The sequence below is a fragment of the Heterodontus francisci genome, chromosome 18 (genome assembly GCF_036365525.1).
Source record: "Heterodontus francisci isolate sHetFra1 chromosome 18, sHetFra1.hap1, whole genome shotgun sequence".
In the NCBI taxonomy this organism is placed as follows: Eukaryota; Metazoa; Chordata; class Chondrichthyes; order Heterodontiformes; family Heterodontidae; genus Heterodontus; species Heterodontus francisci.
In genome coordinates this window covers 51,181,505-51,199,437 of record NC_090388.1, presented here as the reverse complement: position 1 = coordinate 51,199,437, position 17,933 = coordinate 51,181,505, and the positions used below count along the sequence as shown (strand labels likewise).

Below are 17,933 nucleotides of genomic sequence, written 5' to 3'. Positions count from 1 at the left end.
AAGACTTTCCTTTGGAGAAAGAGCAGTTAGTTTAACAATAACAGTCCTATTTTAAAAGATTTTAATTCAGTTATGTTTCTGCAAAGCATTCTGTAACTTTACAATTCATCTTGAAGGACAGAACTGGTATTAAATCCTGTTTTAACAACAATTAATTGTGTTCATTATCACAAAAGCAGCCTTTTTTTAACTTTGGAATCTTTTGCCTGCAGTATGAAGCCAAAACTCGACTGGAACGATTTGCAGGAAGTTCGTCTATCAGCTCAGCTGATCTATTTGAGGGTGAAAAAAAGCAAACATCAGGTAAGAGTTCAGCAATGCATGAAGTTTAGAGAAAAAACACCTCTTCAAAACTGGGTATGCATGTAAATTGAACGCAGGATTGTATTGTGATTATTTTCGAACTCCTGTCAGAGTTTTCACACCTCATTTCTTTTCTTCGAAAGATTTATTGAGTTCATATCTCACATTACTCATTTGTGTGATAAGCAGTACGTCTTTTTGGCTTGACGGCAGCGTTCTGTTAGTGGCGAACACCACACATGTTGCTGCTGCATAGTAGCAGTGTGAAACAGCTCGCTTTACCTGATGCTCAAATTTTTGGGATACATAATTTGAGGTAGACTGGGCACTTTTCAAGGCTGAAAAAGACAGCCTTGGGCCCATTCATAAGTTTGCGCGATGTACAGCGAGAAATGATCTGATCTGGGTAGCCATTGCCACGCAGGAGCAGCATGTGTGGTGTTCGCCACTAACAGGATATTGCTGTCAAACCAAAAAGATGTTCTGCCTATCGCACAAATGAGTAATGTGATATATGAATTTCAATGCCAGTATAATGCTAGGTTCTATGTCCCAACATGTCCCTTCTGCTGTTCGCAACTTGCAAGATACGGGCTGTACCCAACCAGCCCGTGCTTGCAAAACTCAAAACGCAGTGTATAACGTTAGATGTGATCCTGCGATTGGACAGCATTTGCTAAATAATCCACAGTGTGCTAAGAATTACACTGACGACCAATTTAAGATTGGTTACCAGGGCTTAAAGGCTTACTTAAGGACAGGCTGCATAAACTAGGCTTATATTCCCTTGAGTATTTTAATTGGAGGTATTTAAAATGATGAGGATTCAATAGGGTAGATATAGGGAAGCTATTTCTGTTGGGGGCACAATATTTAAATTAGAACTGGACCATTTAGGAGGAAAATCTGGAAAGACTTTTACAAAGTGCTGTGGAAATCCTACTCCTGTTCCTAGCAAGTACGTCTCATAATGGCAACGTCTACAGATACCGAAGTCAGGGATAGAACGTACCATTTTCAGTTAGGGGATTTCAAAATACTACTACTTAAAGAAACGAAGATTCTCTTTCTCTTTATGGCCACTGGAACTTCACTAGTATAAATAATTTCACAGCAGAACTTAATAAACATGTCTGTACATGAATGATTTTTTGATCAAATTCGCCCCTTGGTGTAAATGAGGCAGATTCCGTAGCATTTGTAAATTTCAATATTGTAAGATTGATGCTTCACAAGGTCATTAGAGAGGAATACATATCCGATTACTCTCCACATAGCCACAGCAGAGCACAGATATATATCCTTCTATGATTCCAAGAATTTTGCCTCCACTACCTTACCTGGAAATCCATTCTGAATGTTGATCCCTTTGCATGAAGAATTTGCTGCCATCACATCTTAAATTTGCCTTTTCAAGTTTCAACCTGTTCCCCTTCAACCTAATATTTTAGCTTTTTAAACAATGTTCTGGATTTACTTTTTTCTATATGATGTACTGTCATGTGCTTCATTCAAAGTTGAAAAGCTGAAGTTTTTCTGGTATTTTCTAACTTAGTGTTACAACCTTCGGCTTTGTTTTTATTATAGAACATAAAGACATTCATTTTATTTATTTTTCTCTTGGTGCCACATTTAGTTTACAGCTCGTACAAATGATGCTAATTCTGAACAGGAAGTGTGAATGGCTGCAAGAGATTGGAGGGATATTCCACTTTAGCCACTAGGTGTAACAGAATATTTGTGAATATAATATTTTGACGTTCCTTCAATTGGAAAAATAAAAGCTATGACAATGACATTCCCACATTACTATTGTGCACTTTTGGTGGCATAGATAGAGGCCACCAAACTGCCCTGGTCTCTAGCTGACAGAGAACTATTTGGTAAAAGGAGAGATTTTCAGAAGAGTCCTGCCCTGGGAAAAATAACAGCATTTCATATAATCATATCTTCCTGAATTAAACTGCTTTGGAACTTAGCATTGCCAACATTTGCATAGAACTTTTTAGAAAGAAAGCTTTGCTTTCATTTTTTTTCTTCAAGGTTTACAAATACACTAAGTACACTGATGGATAAGACCAAGAAGCCGATGTGTTTTGTGTGTTCAGTTTTATTTTCCTCAATTTCTTTTATAGTGATTGCATTTTATTTAGAAGTGAATATTATAAGGTTGATCAAGATTGTATGTTCATTATTTGATTTGATTTGTTCACTTAAGCAAACATGTCTCTAACCAACGTGTTGCCATCAGCTCCTGACATGGCACAATTTAAGCAAGGTGTTCGATCTGTGGCCGGGAAGCTATCTGTTCTGGCCAATGGAGTGATGACTTCCATTCAGGTTGGTATAATTTATATAACAAGTAATTTTTCAGTGCCTTTTTTCATGTAAATTATTGTGGCTAAACTGTCTGTCTATATATTATTTGCTTATAGATAAAAGTTTTGCATTAGGCATATGTCCATCATACAACAGAATGTCATACAACAGAATGTCATATGAATCAATTAGAAATCCATTGTTCTGGGGTTTTCAATTTTCAAGCAATATGACTTCAGTTCCAATTACAAGCAGCTGCGATTAGTGCCTTCCAACAGGAATTACGTAAAGGGATAGGTCAGATTAAGTAGACCCCAGGATATCAAGAGATCCATTAGCACTAATCAAATTTTTTTTTAATCAAATTGAGTGGAGTTTTAACATCTGAGTAAAGATGAATCAAATTTTTGAATCCTTTGTAATTTCAGAAGTTTGCAAAAATATTCAATCAAGTCTCTAAAGTGAGAGCTAATTTTGCTGAAGAATTATCTTGGAAAGAAATGTTGTTGGTGATGCATTTAAACATTGCCTTTTAAAGTAAAATTGGTGGGATGAGACTTAGTGAACCAGTAGTTAAGCACATTGTCCTCTTACCTGTGGGTTTTTAATTCAGCTGCACTGCTGGAAGGTAAGGGTGAAATTAATTTGGGTGGTCTGAATGCAATTAGTAGTGTCATGGGTTCACTAAGAGCATAAAATGCCCATAATATGATGCAAATTGATAGAAAATTGCACTATCTCCCTCCCTGTCTCCCACTCCATTTCACCTGTTGTGTGGAAATGAATGAACCTTTCAGTCCAAAAAATCTTACCCAGGTGTTTGGAATGGCATGTAAAATAATGATTCCTGTCAATTCACAGTGACAACAGAACATTTTGAATCACCTGATTTACTAGTTCGTCTTTCAAGCGCCATGTACAGTTCCTTAGTTGCACATAGGTGGAATTTTGAGGCTCACCACTCTTTCATGCAAGGTTGTCATGATCAGCAGCTTGAGTGGGATATAAATTCAATGGCCTCATCATAAGGTCAGAGTGAGGATGTTTGCTGAGGATTGCAATGTTCAGGTCCAGACTCTCAACCTTGACCACCCAGAAGAACAAGGACTGCAGGCACATAGGAACATCACCACCTGCAAGTTTCCCTCCAAGTCAGACACCACCCTGACTTGGAAATAGATCACTGTTCCTTCATTGTCACTGGGTCAAAATCCTGGAACTCCCTGCCTAACTGCACTGTGGGTGCACCTACACCACATGGACTGCTGCAGTTCAAGAAGGTGGCAATTAGGGATGGGCAATAAATGCTGGCCTTGTCAGCAGCACCCACATCACAAACGGATTGTAAAAAATCTCTTATACTCCAATCCCTTTGTAATAAAGGCTCACAAACCATTTGTTTTCATAATTGCTTGCTGTACCTGTATATTAACCTTATATAATTCATATGCAAGGACACCCAGGTCTCTCTGAATACCAACATTTCTCAGTGTCTCACCATTTAAAAAATATTCAGTTTTTCCTTCCAAAGTGGATAATTTCACACTTCCTCACATTATATTCCATCTGCCATGTTCTTGCCCACTCACTTATCCTGCCTATTCCTTTGTAGCCTCTTTGCGCCCTTCTCACAGCTTACTTTCCCACCTGACTTCTTATCGTCGGTAAGCTTGGGTCCATTACTCTTGGTCCTCCATCCTAAGTCATTGATATAGATTGTAAATAGCTGAGGCCCAAGCACTGATCCTTGAGGTATACCAGTAGTTACAGCCTGCCAATCCAACAATGACCCATTTATTCCTACTCTGTTTTCTGTCCGATAACCAATCCTCAATCCATGCAAATATATTGCCCCCAACCCCATAAATCCTAATTTTGTGTCATAACCTCTAGTATGGCACCTTTATTGAATGCTTTTGAATACACTGCATCTACTGGTTCTCCCTTATCTATCCTGCTAGTTACAACCTCAAAAGACTCTTAACAGATTTGTCAAACACTATTTCCTTTTCATAAATCCATGGTGATTGTGCCTAATCATATTATGATTTTCTAAGTGTCCTGTTACCATGTCATAGAGTTATACAGTACAGAAACAGGCCCTTCAGCCCATCATGTCTGTGCCGGCCATCAAGCACCTAACTATTCTAATCCCATTTTACAGCACTTGGCCCTTAGCCTTGTATGCTATGGCATTTCAAGTGCTCGTCCAAATACTTCTTAAATGTTGTGAGGGTTCCTGCCTCTACCACCTCTTCAGGCAGTGCGTTCCAGATTCCAACCACCCTCTGGGTGAAAAACTTTTTCCTCGAATCCCCTCTAAACCTCCTGCCCCTTACCTTAAATCAATGCCCCCTGGTTATTGACCCCTCTGCTAAGGGAAAAAGTTTCTTCCTATCTAACCTATCAATGCCCCTCATAATTTTGTATACCTCAATCATATCTCCCCTCAGCCTTCTCTACTCTAAGGAAAACAACCCTAGCCTTTTCAGTCTCTCTTCATAGCTGAAATGCTCCAGCCCAAGCAACATCCTGGTGAATCTGCTTTGCATCCTCTCCAGTGCAATCACATCCTTCCTGTAGTGTGGTGCCCAGAACTGTACACAGTACTCCAGCTGTGGCCTAACTAGCGTGTTATACAGCTCCACCATAACCTCCTTGCTTTTATATTCTATTCCTTGGCTAATAAAGGCAAGTATGCCATATGCCTTCCTAACCACCTTATCTACCTGTGCTGCTGCCTTCAGTGATCTATGGACAAGTACAGCAAGGTCCCTCTGACCCTCTGTACTTCCTAGGGTCCTACCATCCATTGTATATTCCCTTTCCTTGTTAGTCCTCCCAAAATGCATCACCTCATACTTCTCGGGATTAAATTCCATTTGCCACTGCTCCGCCCATCTTACCAGCCCATCAAAATTGTCCTGTAATCTAAGGCTTTCCTCCTCACTATTTACGACACCACCAATTTTCGTGTCATCTGCGAGCTTACTGATCATACCTCCTATATTCATGTCTAAATCATTTAATGTACGCTACAAACAGCAAGGGTCCCAGCACCGATCCCTGCGGTACACCACTGGCCACATGCTTCCACTCGCAAAAACAACCCTCGACCTTCCTGCCACTAAACCAATTTTGGATCCAAATTACCCTGGATCCCATGGGCTATTACCTTCTTAACCAATCTCCCAAGCAGGACCTTATCAAAAGCCTTACTGAAGTCTATGTAGACTACATCAACTTCGATACGCTCATCTACACATCTCGTCACTGCCTCTCAAAATTCAATCAAGTTAGTTAGACATGATCTCCCCCTGACAAAGCCATGCTGACTATCCCTGATTAAACCCTGCCTCTCCAAGTGGAGATTAATCTTGTCCCTCAGAATTTTTTCCAATAGTTTCCCAACCACTGATGTTAGACTCACTGGCCTGTAATTACCTGGTCTATCCCTGCTACCCTTCTTAAATAATGGTACCACATTTGCTGTTCTCCAATCCTCTGGTACCTCTCCTGTGACCAGAGAGGATTTGAAAATTTGTGTCAGAGCCTCTGCAATCTCCTCCCTTGCCTCACATAACAGCCTGGGATACATCTCATCTGGGCCTGAGGATTTATCCACTTTTAAGCCCGCTAAAACAGCTAATACTTCCTCCCTTTCAATGCTAATATGTTCGAGTATATCACAATCCCCCTCCCTGATTACTACACCTACATCGTCCTTCTCCATAGTGAACACAGATGAAAAGTAATCATTTAAAACCTCACCTTTGTCCTCCAGCTGCACGCACAGATTGCCACTTTGGACCCGAATGGGCCCTACTCTTTCCTTGGTTATCCTCTAGCCCTTAATATACTTACAAAACGCCTTAGGATTTTCTTTTATCTTGCCCGCCAATGTTTTTTCATGTCCCTTCTTCGCTCTCCTAATTACTTTAAGTACCCCACTACACTTCCTATACTTCTCTAGTGCCTCCGCTGTTTTCAGCGCTCTGAATCTGTCATAAGCCTCCTTTTTTTTTCTGATCCAATCCTCTATATCCCTTGACATCTAGGGTTCCCTGGACCTGTTGGTCCTACCCATCACCTTAATGGGTACATGATGGCTCTGAACACTCAAAATTTCCTCTTTGAATGACTCCCACTGATCTGATGTAGACTTTCCTACAAGTAGCTGCTCCCAGTCCACTTTAGCCAGATCCTGTTTTATCATAAAATCGGCCTTTCCCCAATTCAGTACCTTTTATTTCCAGTCCATCTTCGTCCTTTTACATAACTACCTTAAATCTTAGCGTTATGGTCACTATCCCCTAAATGTTCCCCCACTGACACTTCTACCACTTGTCTGGCTTCATTCCCTCTGATTAGGTCCAGCACTGCCCCTTCTCTTGTAGTACTTTCTACGTACTAGCTGAAAAAGCTGTCCTGTATGCATTTTAAGAATTCCGCCCCTTTTAAGCCTTTTGCATTAAGACTATCCCAATTGATATTGGGGAAGTTGAAATCCCCTACTATTATTACCCTATTATTTTTACACCTCTCTGAGATTTGCCTACATATCTGCTCCTCCATCTCTCCCTGACTGTTTGGAGGTCTGTAGTACACTCCCAGCCAAGTGATTGCCCTCTTTTTGTTTTTAAGTTCTACCCATATGGCCTCATTTGAGGAACCTTCTATGATATCATCCCTCCTTACTGCAGTAATTGACTCCTTGATCAACAGTGCAATGCCACCTCTTTTACCCCCTCCCCTGTCACACCTGAAGATTCTATACCCTTGAACTGCCAGTCTTGCCCCTCCCTCAACCATGTCTCTGTGATAGCAATAATATCATAATGCCATGTGGTAATCAATGCCCTCAATTCATTTGCCTTACTAATAAGACTCCTTGCATTAAAATAGATGCAATCCAGCCTTGCATTTTTCACTTGTGCCTTAACAGGTCTATATTTATTCTACCTTCCAGTCTGACTTCGTTTCTCTTTTAAATTTGACTCTGCATCACCCCCTACTGTAACTTCACTCTGTATCCCATCCCCCTGCCAAATGAGTTTAAACCTCTCCTTCCCCAAACGGTACCAGCAAACCTCCCAGCAAGGATGTTGGTCCTGTTCCGGTTAAGGTGCAACCTATCCAACTTGCGCAGGTCCCACCTTTGCTAGAAACAGGCCCAGTGATCCAGGAAACTAAAGCCCTCCCTCCTGCACCACCACCTCAGCCAAGCATTCATCTGCTCTATCCTCCTATTCCTATACTCAGTAGCATGTGGCACCGGGAGTAATGCAGAGATTGCAACCTTTGAGGTCCTGCTTTTTAATCTGCTACCTAGCTCCCTAAATTCTTGTTTCAGGACCTCATCCCTCTTTCTACCTATGTTGTTGGTACCAATGTGAACCACGACCTCTGACTGTTCACCCTCTCCCTTCAGAATGTCAAGCAGCCGCTCCGAGACATCCTTGACCCTAGCACCAGGAAGGCAGCATACCAATAGATTCTAGAATTTTCCCCACAATTGATGTCGGGCTAACTGACCTATCGTTCCCTGTTTTCTCTCTCCCTCCTTTCTTGAATAGTGGTGTTATATTTGCTACTTCCCAATCTGTGGGAACTATTCTGGAATATGGAGAATTTTGGAAGATCAAAACCAATGCATCCGCTATCTCTGTAGCTACCTCTTAAAAACCTAGGATGCAGGCCATCAGGCCCAGGGGATTTGTCGATTTTCAAGTCCCATTAATTTCTCCAGTTCTATTTCTTTACTAATAATATCCCTAAGTTCCTCATTTACACTAGACCCTTGGTGCCCACTATTTCCAGAATGTTTTTTTTTGTCTTCTACTATGAAGATAATACAAAGCTTTTGTGTAATGCCTCTGCCATTTCCTTATTCTCCATTATAATTTCTCCTGCCTCTGCCTGTAAAGGACCAATGTTTACTTTCGCTGATCTCTTCCTTTTTGCATATCTATGGAAACTTTTACAAACTGTTTTTATGTCTCTTGCTAGTTTATTCTTGTATTGTGTTTTCTGTCAGTTCCTTGGTCATCCTTTGCTGAATTCTGATCGTCCTCCCAAACTCAGGGTTGCTACTATTTTTGGCAACATTATAAGCCTTTCCCTTTAATTTTATACTATCTTTAACTTTTCTTATTAGCTATGTTTGGACCACTTTTCCCTTGGGGGCGGGGAGGCTTTATTCTTTAAGGGAATTTACATTTGTTGGAAATTATGGATTAATTCTTTAAATGGTTGCCATTGCTTATTTACTGTCACATCTTTTAATGTTGTTTCCCAATCTACCCTAGTCGACTCACCCCTTGTCCGTAAGTAGTTTGCTTTATTCGGAGTTTTGGACTTAACTAAATCATACTCGAGCTCAATATAAAATTCTACCATATTATGATCACTGTTCCCTAAAGGCTCCTTTTACTACAAGATTATCAATGAACCCTTTCTCATTGCACAAAACTAGATCTAAAATAGACTGTACCCAAGTAGGTTCCTAGACGTACTAATCAGAAAACTATCTTGTTAAATTCCATGAACCTGATCTCTACATTATTACTGCATATTTGGTTTGCCCAGTCAAAATGAAAATTGAAGTCCCCTGTGATTACTTTGTTGCATGCACCTCTTAATTTCCTGATTTATACTCTGCCTGACACCACAACTACTGTTAAGGCACCAAAAAACTACTCCCACCAGTGTTTTATGCCCCTTGTTGTTTTAGTTCTACCCAAACTGATACTACATCTTGATTTTCCACGCAAAGATCCTTTCTCTATTGTCTTTATCCTATCCCTTATTACCAGAACTACTCCTTTTCCATATTGCCTGTCTTTTCCAAAAGTCAAGTATCCTGGAATATATAGTTCCCAGTCTTGGTTACTGTGCAACTACATCTCTTCATCTATTTTGTTCCGAATACTTCACTCATTCACATATTAATGCCTTTAGCTTGATCTTTTGTCTATTTTTCCCTGATGTTACTTTGAAGCCCTTTGAAGTTGGAGGCAATGTATTTGTGGAAAAGTGGTTGATTATGACTTAGTATGCTGTTACAAATCTAGTTACACCTCATTCACCAAGGCATAAGTTTTTCAAGGGTTTATTTAAAAACTGGAAGTTCATGTCATAGTGATTTCTACTTGATTTTCATCTGCGAGGACTTCAAGAGCACACTCCTTGGAGAAGGGAATCACTGACAGCAGCAACTGCTTTTCCACGTTTAACTGCGCATGTGTGGACACCAAAAGTTGTCAGTTCTACAGAGTAATGATGGCGAATGCTGACTATCGCCATTGTTACAACTGCAAAATCCAGGCCATTGTCTTTGTTTATACTGTGTTAAAACTCATTTAGTGAGTATTAGCTGTAAAAATTGGCTTTAATGATGCACTGAGAGAATGCTGGTTTCAAATCTTCTCTTCAAAGGAAGAATAATTTTAGTAATTCACATGAATGTGTTGTCTTCTCAATTAATCTAGAAGTGTGGAAATTATGCATTGAATTTAGTGCACGAGCACTGTCATTTTCTTTCTCCCTTGAATAAGGAAATTTCAGTTTCTATTAATGAACAAAAACTGACTCACCGTAGCAGAGAAATTCAGTGCATCAGGCATTGTGCATATCTGACACATGACTCTCCAGCTATGTGGTCGAGTTTTTCAGCTCCAGGGTTATTTGATGGAACCTATTTTATTTTAAGATCCATAAATGATCAAAGATTAGTGTTTTGGCTTGCTACAAATAGCGCTACTTGTATTTGATAGCAGTAAATTTGTAATGGTCACAAAAACCTCTCCCTTCAACAGAACATTTACTTGTCTTTTGCAGGATCGATATGGCTCCTAATTGGATACAAACAGTATGATGAAATGAATGTGAAACCTTTCAGAAGTGATTTATATTTGGGTGCCTGACACATCATTGATTACCAAAATATTTTGAAGGATTGTTAATTTAAGATGGAAATCTTTTGCCACAGTTTGATGCTAATATTGCATCTGCTGACATCTATCTGTGCTCCTACTTGCTTGAGTTTTCCCAGAGTCAATCTGTCTCAGGTGATACTGTGCTTTAAATAAAGAGGGGGAAAAAACTTAAACCAAGCAAAAGGAAATTATTTTTCAGTCATTAGAGTGAGATTTCTTTTCTAGTTTAAACCAGACAGAAAAGTATTAAATATGTAGAGCTTTAGTTAGTTTGGGAAAAGGGTGCAATATTCAATTTAAAATTGCTATACAGTTACACATTACAATATGGGTAAATCCACAGCTTTAAAGAAGTGCTCTTATAAATTGGGTTTTGTTTCCTGTTTAAAGAAACAGTGTTTGTATAATTAAAACACTACACAACTCTGAGAAAGTGAGTGCAAAGTTTCTTATACGGCTTGTTTGTTTACTGGAACAGGTTGTCTTTTTGGGTCTGTTAAGCAATTGTAAGATAGAATTGTTTATTGGTACTTGGAACAGATGATATGCCAAAACACTCTTGTTAACCTTAAGTATATAGTCTGTAGGAATTTGAAATACAGAAAATAAACTATGTGAAGGTTGCAAGGCACCATGTTGGGAATTACAGGCAGTTGAAAGGTGACCATCAATCATTTCTGTTTATAGCAGAAACCTGTAAGGTGTGCTTTTTGGAAACCAATTATTTCTACTCATGGGACCAATTAAATAAATGTAAATGGTAATATGCTGTAGTTGTATATTGTAATGAATCTTAATTTTGGATCATTATGTTTTAAATTGCACACTTTTTGGTGGCAAAAAGCTGGACTGAGATATGTAAACATCTATTTCTAATAAAGACATTTGCTTCATATAAGTGGCTCAATACTGAAATTAAACTAATTTGGAAACGTAAGCAATAAATGATTATAGTAAGATTTCGACAAGTGACTCTTGTATATGTATTATATTCTTGGGCTTAAATACTAAAATGTATTGATTGGAGAGGTATTGTACATCAGATGTTGGTGTCTGGACAATTGAACAGTACAACAGACACATTACAAAATGCTGACTTTATAAACTACAGTGTAGCTTGTTGAAATTGAGAGAGAAACTGTTTTCTGTTCAAATAACGTCTCGCTGGGGAAGAAATATTAACTCATTAGAAAACTGTAATTGGGGAAAAAAATAGATGAAAACATACCAAAGTGGCATTTTTACATCTTTCTAATGTAATGTCCTGTTTTCTATTCCCCTGCCAAGTTAGTTTAAACACTCCCCAATAGCATGAGCAAACCACCCATAAGGACATTTGTCCCAGTACTCTTGAGTAACCCAGTTGGCCTCTACGTTTTTCTTCCCCCACCCCCCCAACCAAAAGAACTGGTCCCAATGTCCCAGGAATCTCTGGCCTGCCCTCCTGCACTATCTCTCCAGCCACGCATTCATCTGTTCTATCCTCTTATTTCTATACTCACTAGCACGTGGGACTGGGGGTAATGCAGGGATTACTAGCTTTCAGGACCTGCTTGCTAATTTCCTTCCCAGCTCCCTACATCTGCTTGCAGAACCTCATCCCTCTGTCTACCTAATGTTGGTACTGAAATGACAACTGGCTGTTTGGTTGCAGAGAACATTGAGGGGGCAAGCATTCAGTGCCTCCCTGGTGTCAGGGATGTTAATATACCATAATGGATTCATGTCTGTGACTGCAGAAATGCCTGTCTGTTCTAACTGTAGAATTCCCTATCAGTATTACTTTCCCATTCTTCCTCCTGGTCCCCTGTATAGCTGAGCCACCTGTGGCTCTGGCTACACTCTCCAGAGGAACCATCATTCTCACCAATATTCAGAACTGAATGTTAGTTGGAGAGTGAGGATGCCCTCGTGGGACTCCTGCACTACCTGCCTCGTCCTTCTTGACTGCCTGGTGGTCACCCATTCCCCCTCTACCTGCATTCTTTTAAGTTGCCGTGTGATCACATCCAGAAACATGCTATCCATGAAACACTCAGCCTCGCAGATGCACTGCAGTGACACCAGCTGCTGGTCAACCTCCAAAACCTGGAGCACGACCTGTTCTAGCTGATGACACTTTCTGGACAACACAAGAAGTATCCTAGCGTTCTCACATGGAGCAGGATGTGCATTCCACGGGATCGAGATGCCCTGCAGAACTTCTATTTATTAGATTGTTAACGGGGTTAACAGAATTAAACTTAAGACTTCAATAAATAAAGACATACTATCTACTCGCCAATCAGCCACTTCCCTTGTGCTGACTTCACTTTATTTTTATAGGGAGGTTAACTTAAATATTTTTTATGTAACTTTATCTATGTTTCTTAGATATCTAGTGTCACTTGCTGCCTTCATTTCACTTTTTTATTTGTACAGGGTTTTCTCAAAATCTGTATAACACGAGAGCTGTAACTGACTGCGTTCATCTCCGGGATTTGAGTTTCAACCAGCTCAGGATAGGTGGAATGAACACCTCTGCTGCTGTAACTCATCCCAGTGCAATGGTTTTTGGAATAGTCTGGATCTAGTTGTTATAGGGGGACAAGTTGTTGGAAATGTTCAATTTTTCCCTGTTATTTCTTGATGTCTCAAGAAGAAAGGCATTGGAGTAGCAAATTGGTAACTTGAAAAAAACCGTGGGTGTCTTGAAACGGGAGCAGATTATCTTCAAGTGTAACGTGTGTTAGAAGACTATGGCAATACACTGTCATAACCACTTGTAATCTTGTAGGATCATCTTAACCCCCACCCCAGTATTTTCTTACATTTTTCTCCAGAGTTATCATTCTTTTCTTTGTTAAAACAGAGATTAAAAGTCAGCCCAGGGAAGCATGAATAGAATATACAACCATTTCTTGGTTAAGTCAGATGTGAAAATGGTTTATTCAAAGTCTTGTTTACCCTGTGTTAAAATGTTGTCTCCTTATGAATTTCCTCAGTATTTACTTCCACGCTGTCATCAGGGGGTTTTGGATTTGGGCAGAAGGGGAGGTATCTCCTCCAGGCGCCAGTGCAGCACTTTGTGCCAATACCGAAAGGTAAATTGTAGCAGTCGTTGTCATCTGCTCCTTTATCATCATCCTCAGGGATAGCTTCCTTCCATGCGATCATCCCTCGTTCTTTCTCTGTACCTGAAAAACATCAGTAATCACTTCTGCCACATGGTCTTTACATGCCTATTGAATTGTCTTATTATCTGTTGGCAACGTCTCCCAGCAACTGCTGTGTTTACCCGGTTTGCAGCGAGTGCATTGCGCAAGGTAAATCATTGAATGCAATAGCTTTTGAGACATCCTCAGAGAAATAATAAGACACAACATAAATGAGCGTTCTTGTTCTTCATTCCAATGGTAACTAGGGTTGCCACTCAGCTCTGCTCAGGAGTCTCCCGAATGCAGCATGGATCTCCCGGGCATTGCCGCTAGCAGGCTTCGAGATCTTCGCTCTCTTAAAGTGTAAGTTGCAGTAACTGGAGAGAGATGGGGCCGTTTTAAAAATGGCATTGACTGGGAACCTGATTGTATTTTGTGCAGTCTCACTACAAGGTGCATATAGTGAGTTACGGGTATGATATCGGAGTGTTGCACCTATTACTACCAGTTACATATGGGCGATCAGTGAGTTATTGCGCTACTGTTGGTTATGAGGGGATTCAGAGTTTTACCAGCATTACTATCAGTGCAATTTCAGTGAGTGATTTACTTACTGGTGGAATCAAAGTTCCTGCACCTCTGATTTCCCCTCTTCCCCACTCGTGTTTTCCCTTGTTTACCTGCACAATGGTGGCTGGTTCTCAGAATTTCTGATGTGAAACCACCAGCGAAGACACTAAACTATAAGTGAGCCATCCTTTATAAATGCAATAACATTTGCAGACATCACCTGGTCAGAATGTCACGTGATCATACCTCTGGAATGCTTCTAATCAGAGTTAGAAATCTTAATGGTAATTACAGTGATGGAACATTTAATAATGGTTTTTCTGGCAATTCTAATTTGCATTCAAGAGAGAAGTAAAATCTTCTGAGATAAATCAAGAATACTGTAAGTCTGAGTATTTTCTGAAACACTCACTAACATAGCAACTGATCAGGGCCCAGATGTATTCCAGTTCCCTGAATCTTCAAGCCTATGATTGAAGTTAACACATAAGTGAGTATAAGGATATGGTGCTTAGATTATGTGTTGCATGGTATACAAGCAAATGCTCAAGCAGTAATATTGCTGGTTTAAATAAAGGCAGGTGCTGTACTGACATCCTGTCAACACTACATTTCATAATCAGAGGTCTAACAATGTATACATTAGTCTACTGATGAAATTGGACATGGGCAGGGTTGCAAAACGAGCATAATGATATTAGTTACTTGATGTAGGGCACATCCAAGAATCAGTTCTATTGAAGTCAATGGAACTGAGTATCAGGTGGAACGTATAACAGGCACCTGATGTGATGTTGCCTGTTTTGTGCACCTGCCCATGTCCAATCTCACCCATACCCCCAACCCCTGATGTAGTCGTCATGGGTCTAAGAATGTTACAAAATAATTTCATTGCTTACAAAGTAACAGAATAGCAGGAAGGGAAGGAAGCTTACCTGGTATAGTGTTATCCAGAAAAAATCCAAAAAATCCCCCAACAAACATACTGGTGGTTAAAAGGACACGAATGACTTGATCTAGTGGAAGTACTCCTGGGAAGCAGAACATTTCTTTAGTTTCCTGTCAGCATTAACATTTTCATTGAAGCCTGACTGAGATGAAGCAGAATTTCTCTAGATTCCATACAGCATACAACCCTAATGTTAAAATTCCATATTGCTTTAGTATTGACTGGAAAAGGTTAGAAGGAGGCACAGAAGCAAGAGATAGGGATCTGATTGTACTTGGCCACAAGATTAGAGTGTGATTAAGCCATCAGAGGAAAGAATGAGGTCAAATGCTTCCTGAGTAATATAGAGAAGAGCAGTGTGGACTCAGTTGCACCGTTAGATATTGGCCTTTCATTGCTGAAGCTTTGGTTTACATCCATCTAGTTAGAAAAGGTTCTAATAATTTAGTGTGTGGAGTCTTAATCTAGTTCCAATTGGATAGGAATCCACACCACCCCTAACATGTGCCTAATTTAGCACCAATTAGGCCACAAAATGACTGGTATGAGAAATGAAAATATTACACTAATGCAGTTCTGAAGTTGGGTCAAGGCACCTTGTTGGGATAGCACTATTGCCCTACAGCTAGCTGGTTATTATACTAAATGCCCTGGGAGTGCTCGATGCAGACAATCGGAGAAAAAAACAGCTAAAAGTTTCTCGATGCCCAGCACTGACATCTTTTCTCTTGATGAAAATATAATTCAGTGTCAAATGTCTTAAACATGAGACACAAAGAAAGTTGGATAAAGTTGATCCACAAAATTCTTGCCTGCATCCCTTTCTTCCTGGCACAAAAAAAGGAGGGAAAATAATTTCAGTTATGAGAAGAATAAGGCCAAGGCTCCAGAAGATTAATGTATTCTAAATGCAAATCTACATTAGCCTACAATACACCTACTTGGCCAAGAGTGCAATGTTAGACACATGTTGAAATACACACTGTGTTTTACAAAAGGGTGGCACACATAAAAATTTAATCTTGTGGAGTCTTAGCTTTATTCTTATTAAAATTATTTTTTCTTCTGTAGCAAGTCTAAATGGTTAAGAATAGATAATTCCACCTGAATGGCAAAATGCTAACAGCACTCAAAGTTCTTTAGTCTTTTCACATAATTATTCATTGATCTAGGTGTAGACGTGGGCAGGTGTATATTTGCAGTACGAGGAGCATTTCCTACCTGTTTGGACAGCAAGTGGGTGCTTATTCATCCAATTGGGTATAACCATGCCAGAAAACATGGAAAATCCAAAAATAAAGATATTTCTTGAAGAATTCATATTCACAAACTGAAAGGAAATAAATATAACAATCAAAAAGAGCAGAATGAGAAAAGGTTTCTTGGCCCTCACATCTGTGCTCTCCAATAGATATTTATAATTTGCTATTCTGAATTTGCCTTGACTTTTAAATACGGTGAGCAATTATAGGTAAAATTTCAAATAAAGCGAAAACTCTTATCTTCCCTGCCCCATTATATAATGGAGCAGAAACATCAATGTAACAAAGCAATGCATAGATACGGCTCTGCAACCTATGGCCTAGAAACTCAGCCACACAGTGCCCATATTTCAGGTGCTAAACAGTATCCTAAGCTTTCAATATGGCAGGCAGGGGTCCAATTGTGGTTCAGCCAAATCTGTTGATGCATGTCTGAAAATTGACTGCTGTGTAATTTACAATATCTAAACTTCAGAAAGTATTTGATGCAAAGCATTATAGGACGTACTGAGGTCATGAAAGGTGCTATATAAATGCAAGTATTTTTTTTCTAGCCACATCTGCTACGTGTCTTTGAGCTGTTTACATAAAATACCAGATGGGCCTTTCCTTATATTTCTGCCTCCATGTTTCAGGCATTATATCATGAGCCCTGAGAATAGCACACGTTACAATGTTAAGGTCCATACTATCAGCAGGGTTGATCCAAGAAAACCTATAAGCACTTTTCCACTTTGTGATATCACAGATTAGCTGTTCCGTTGATTTCTATTCCACATGTAGCGAGCGCTAATAATTTAAATGCCCAGATAAAACTATCAATATCCTTTTTGTCTTTAATATTTGGAATAAGATTTGATTTAGAAAAAACAGAAAAAACATGTTCATACTCGTAAAAGGTTAAATTTAGAAATGATATTAAGTCTTTTGTCACACAAAGAGTAATTGACATATGGAATTGATTCTCAGATGGTATATTGGAGATGAAACCCCTGGAATTATTTTAGAACCAATTAGATGCTGCAATGGGGGAACTTTAGGGTTATTCTGCATAGATGAACATACATGGCCTGAATGGTCTTCCTCATCAGTAATTATTCTATGATCATTCGATAAAGCTGCTGCTGAACACAAAAATTATGCTTTTACTAACAGCTTGACTCAAAAGGGAACAGTAATTCCATAGAGTTGATTTACAAACTGGTAATATCAGTTTACAATGCCCTTTAGTTATTTTACTAGTGAAATATTCTACATGAGGACTGATCATTGGGAATTTGACCACAAGCATTGCTGATTGAGTCACTTTAATATGACGAAGTGTGCTCAAGTGAGCTTTACCGTGAGTGAATTTAAACAGTTTTATAAGTGAAATATATATTCTAGCTACACATTGATACAGACTTAAGCTAAATCAGATTTATCACTGAGTTACATACTTGTGCTGCTTGTCAAG

General features: G+C 39.4%; 2 protein-coding genes across 5 annotated transcripts in view; one reads left to right on the top strand and one right to left on the bottom strand.

Moving 5' to 3' along the window:
- Nucleotides 1-11,457, top strand: part of arfgap2 (ADP-ribosylation factor GTPase activating protein 2) — a 72,983-nt gene extending 61,526 nt beyond the window's left edge. For 2 of the 3 annotated variants that reach the window (XM_068050738.1, XM_068050740.1), the window contains 3 exons: nt 213-303; nt 2,522-2,643; nt 10,462-11,457. In XM_068050738.1, the coding sequence (XP_067906839.1) occupies nt 213-303; nt 2,522-2,643; nt 10,462-10,479 (231 nt within the window). In that variant the 3' untranslated portion in view covers nt 10,480-11,457. The remainder of the gene's footprint in view (nt 1-212; nt 304-2,521; nt 2,644-10,461) is intronic. The other variant, XM_068050739.1, reaches the window with a different exon arrangement.
- Nucleotides 11,458-13,489: 2,032 nt separating this feature from the next.
- Nucleotides 13,490-17,933, bottom strand: part of slc23a4 (solute carrier family 23 member 4) — a 60,562-nt gene continuing 56,118 nt past the window's right edge. For both annotated transcript variants that reach the window (XM_068050737.1, XM_068050736.1), the window contains exons 10-12: nt 16,437-16,545; nt 15,202-15,297; nt 13,490-13,735 (exon numbers count right to left, since the gene is read on the bottom strand). In XM_068050737.1, coding sequence (XP_067906838.1) covers nt 13,512-13,735; nt 15,202-15,297; nt 16,437-16,545 — 429 coding nt within the window. In that variant the 3' untranslated portion in view covers nt 13,490-13,511. The remainder of the gene's footprint in view (nt 13,736-15,201; nt 15,298-16,436; nt 16,546-17,933) is intronic.